Source organism: Babjeviella inositovora, assembly GCF_001661335.1.
Source record: "Babjeviella inositovora NRRL Y-12698 unplaced genomic scaffold BABINscaffold_28, whole genome shotgun sequence".
Taxonomy (NCBI): Eukaryota; Fungi; Ascomycota; class Pichiomycetes; order Serinales; genus Babjeviella; species Babjeviella inositovora.
In genome coordinates this window covers 1-4,316 of record NW_017566865.1, presented here as the reverse complement: position 1 = coordinate 4,316, position 4,316 = coordinate 1, and the positions used below count along the sequence as shown (strand labels likewise).

Genomic DNA, 4,316 nt, shown 5'->3' with positions numbered 1-4,316 from the left:
TTGACTTTGGAGCAGGTTGACAGAATGATGGAGGAGACCAACCCACGTAACTCTGCCAAGTGGGTTCCACACAGCACGTACGCTGGTCACCCAACTGACTTTGTTGAAGACACTAAATTGGTTACTACACACGGTTCCAGCGGTGACGAACTCTAGTTGATTTGCTTTATTATCTAATGTGCTGCTACCAAATAGTCATCCATACTGTATACAACGAATGCTAAATTTACAAAAATATCCAATCAGTAGCTCCGATAGGTTAATAGATTATGAATAGAGCCCGCGGTTTAGAATGATTTAAGCACCTTGAAGCTCAGTCTAAAGTGGAAGATCGAGTATTCTCGTGTTAATAAGGGTCTGTACGATTTTAAGCGTGAATTTTTAATCGTTTTGCCGAGAAAAGGAGCGGGATGCAACGCTGGCGGAACGGTTTCCCCGACATGCGCCACGGTCTCACCTGCATGCGTCTCAGCATGGAATACACGCTCTTGGCGCTATTCTAAGGGACCAGACGACGATGCGTGGAGAACTGTGGTTACTCGGTATCTAACGATAACCTAAGTCGTTACAAGATATAGATGATGGGTAACTAGATAAACGGTAGCTCTACACCCCAAGCCGATGGGAGTGGGGCTGTCTAGGCATCGCTGTAAGCTCGTCACTTGAAATAAACATGAGTTTGTGTTCATGGGAAGATGGTCATATAAACACCGAAGATTTAGGCCACACTCAGGTTCAATAGTTCGATGAATGCGAAAACGACATGTTCTTATCTGACCAACTCTGAGTCATCGCATTTCTCATGCGGTTGGAAGCCAAGAGAATCCAGGGACAGTTACAGAAACTGCATTCGTGGTTCCATTAACCCAGACTGGCTGTTGTCTTTGGAATTTCCTAGGAGTCGAAATACCGCGACTGGAGTACTAGTTTCCTCTTTATTGTTGAATACACCAAATTTTGTTTGGGCAAGGCTAGTGGATCTGGTCGTGATGGAAAGCAGTGATGGATCAACAGTACTAGAGAACCAACATATGCCTAATTATTTCTATTTCTGCATGAACAGAAAGCTGCTACCGAAGAATAGCTGTCATGTAGAAGTGATACGGTGGGGTTTGGGAAAGACGTGGATAAAATCAGACATCATCAGTACCACTAATACTCACGTTTTGAATAGATATTGGTGAAGCTTCACTTGGCCAGAGGTAAGGAAGCGAAAAAGATGAGAACCTAAATTTTGGTAAGACTGAAGTTATGCATGTCTAAGAGTCCGGCGTGGAGTGGAGACCTAGCGAAGCGGGGAAGACGCGTCTAATCTTAAGGACATGACTCAACCACTAGCATATGCGTGACTTGGGAATATGGATAAATAGCACATCAGTCATGTCACACCACGTTTATGCCACTTCCCATTCGTTCCGACTCCCCACACCAAACAAGGTTCTGTGAATTTTCACATGTGCCTATGGCCCGATCAATTTTCTTACATCCCGTAGCCTATACCCTCCTACTCAATAGTATAGATAGCTGCTATCTCCTATGCGCGTGGCTCCCGTGCCGAGAATACGGTAAATTTTTCAAAAAGAAATAAGCTATACAATTTGCGTTGAAAGGTGTTCCGCATTTCGGATTAACAGAAGTACGACACATATAGTCTGCACCTGGCTTGGGTATGATTGATCTCACGACTGCAGGGGAACATGCTCAATGTCTTGGTTCACCGTTGGGTGTGGCCAGCGCTCGTGCTTCGACGAGATATTTCATTGAATCGTGCGGCACATGCGGAGGGATCGGTGCTCGACACTAAACCTCCGAGTGCCGAGATTTTTTCAATGTCATGAATGCTCTGGGGTGCATAACTACGGGACTCTGCATGTAAGGATCTATTATAGAGTGAGTGCACTCACGCCGGTGCAAAAAGGTCTCATTCAATTTCTGAATGGGCGGAGGCAAGGTTGGGTATCATGATACACGAGCTTGGAGTCAGGCTAGATTTACCAGCCAATGTCTTGGCCTGTATGTAGGATCAAAAAGCGAAGGCTTCGGGGACCTTAACCTGTTTTCAGTCTGAGTTCGAGGCGGGAAAAAAGAAATTTTGAGAGCGGGGAATTTTCCAGCCGTCGGTGAAACTTTGGGATCTCCCGTGCGTCAATGGAGAAACTACGGGGCTGCGTTTTCCCCGATGCTGACTAAATACTCCAAACCTCATGCACGTAAAATTGCGCGTCAGTTTCAACATCTCAGGCCCTAGGTTGCGTTACCATCCGCAATGAAATGGGTTTGGGCTTCCGGCTTGAATTATCAAAGAACCACCTTGGGAGTTGCTGGTTAAATATCGGTAGTACTTGTCCTCATCTCTAAAGGTCTACACGAAGTTGTACGGGCCGGTTTTGTTCGGGTGTATGTAGCTCCATACTACCCCGCCCAGTCGCATGCACCTTTGTGGAGAGAAACGCGGAAAAAATCTTTTCAAAATTATCAAAAACGAAGAGCTACTCCACAACTATAATCCCAAGGGTGAAAATTGAGACTACGCAAATTTCCTCCGGTACAAGGGGAACGGCTATGAGACTAAACCTAGACGGGGGTGGTTACGGTCCCCCCGAGGACACGGGAAGCTAGGGTACGATTGGTAGAACCTTCTGGCCAGGTGCCACTATCCTGATTGATCATCGTCAGCTGATGGCTGAATTTAGGTGTAAGGTGTTCCGGACCTGGTCTCCTCCACTGAAGTCAAGAAACTTACCCCTATTGCTTATTCATTGCAGATAGCTTATACATGCAGATGGAGATACTATAACCCGAGGAGTTTGGCCATAGGCATCCAGGATGCGTCCAGCTGCTCTCCACGAGCATTAGGGAGCGGCAATATGCATGCCTGTCAGCCGGTGTCTTGCAGGTATGCGGGCCGATGTGTTACCCGTAAGGCTAGCACTGAGTGTTATTGTTAGACGTCCGCATTACTAGACGGCAGTGTAAGGATTGGCCCAGCTGGAGTGGAAATATTCGTGACGATACTGGTTGGGTGACACCCATGTGAGCTGGCAAACATCATGGTGAGAAATTTAACTAAGCCGTATATTCCTCGCACTGGTAAATTATACTTTGTGAGTGTGGGATAGCCAATCAATCGAGTCAGGAGTGGCCTAGCCAGAGGCTGAACTCCTGAAACGCGCTTTGCATCAACACGGTCCGAATCGGGTTTCTATCCGCTTATATTACGCTCCCCAAAAACCGGAGAAATTCTCAGGTGGAAAAAAAAAGTTGCCGGATAGCTGCATCCCCCCATGTGAGACATTCGACTGTTACACGATATCGATACATTGGACCATACATTCAATCGTATAACCACCTTTGGATGGGGATCATTTAACTCTGAGTAATTCTTGCGGGGGTAGAACCACGAAAATCGACAAACAAATCAGAGGGGAAAGAGCAATACAGTCGCCATGTGGCCCTTATCCAAGATTGTCGGAGGGGGATATATTTCCGCCGTGTCACGCGAGAAAATTCTACCCTGCAGCCGCGTCTAGAAATTATGCACGTAGGTGATAAATTTCCGAGTACGGAGAAAGTCTAGATCTCATAACAGCATGCTTGCACCCCGGGAGCTCTCCGTGGCGGGAATATGCGAAATGACCACTCCTGCTTCAAGGCCTATTATTCTACAGCAAGCACAGTCCCAGAGCCATACGCATTATTGGTATCGTTACATATACAGCCTCTCCCTCCAGTCGCATTTAGTTGAATGTGACCTTTAGAATTATACTTTGGGGGATGGAGAGCAGCAAGTTCAAGCTTTTCCGGAGAAAGTGGCTGAATGGAAAAACTTTCACTACAGGACGCAACTTCCCCCGGGCGCACTTTTCTCCGTAAAGCCGGGGGTGGGGAAAGTTTTTTCCGCGCATGCACGCATGTTGCGACGCGCGTTCGGTATCCCGCTTGTTCTCCCCCCCACGGGGTACATGAATTTTTTGGAGAGAACTCTGGAGTCCAGTGTGATACTCCCTCGCACAGATATATTTTTGTATATAAATAGGGCCATTCCTCGTTTCTAGATTCGGGTATTTTTTCTTCATCCATATCCTAGTTTACCCATACAACTTTACAATGTCTGACGCTGATTTCAATTCAAAGGATGTCGAAGAACACCTTCCACACGAACAGACCGTTGATGTCACCCGTGTCGAGGCCCCAGTGACGTTCAAGGCTTACATGATGTGCGCCTTTGCTGCCTTTGGTGGTATCTTTTTCGGTTACGATTCCGGTTACATTTCCGGTGTCATGGGTATGAACTACTTCATTAGCCGTTTCGCCCC

At 46.8% G+C, this 4,316-nt stretch overlaps 1 protein-coding gene across 1 annotated transcript; it reads left to right on the top strand.

Moving 5' to 3' along the window:
- Window positions 1-4,107: 4,107 nt before the first annotated feature.
- Window positions 4,108-4,306, top strand: BABINDRAFT_10618 (uncharacterized protein; the record flags this gene model as incomplete). The annotated part of the gene is made up of 1 exon (XM_019126770.1): window positions 4,108-4,306. A coding segment is annotated over one exon (199 nt), but the record flags the coding sequence as incomplete, so codon positions are not given.
- Between the last annotated feature and the right edge of the window lie 10 nt (window positions 4,307-4,316).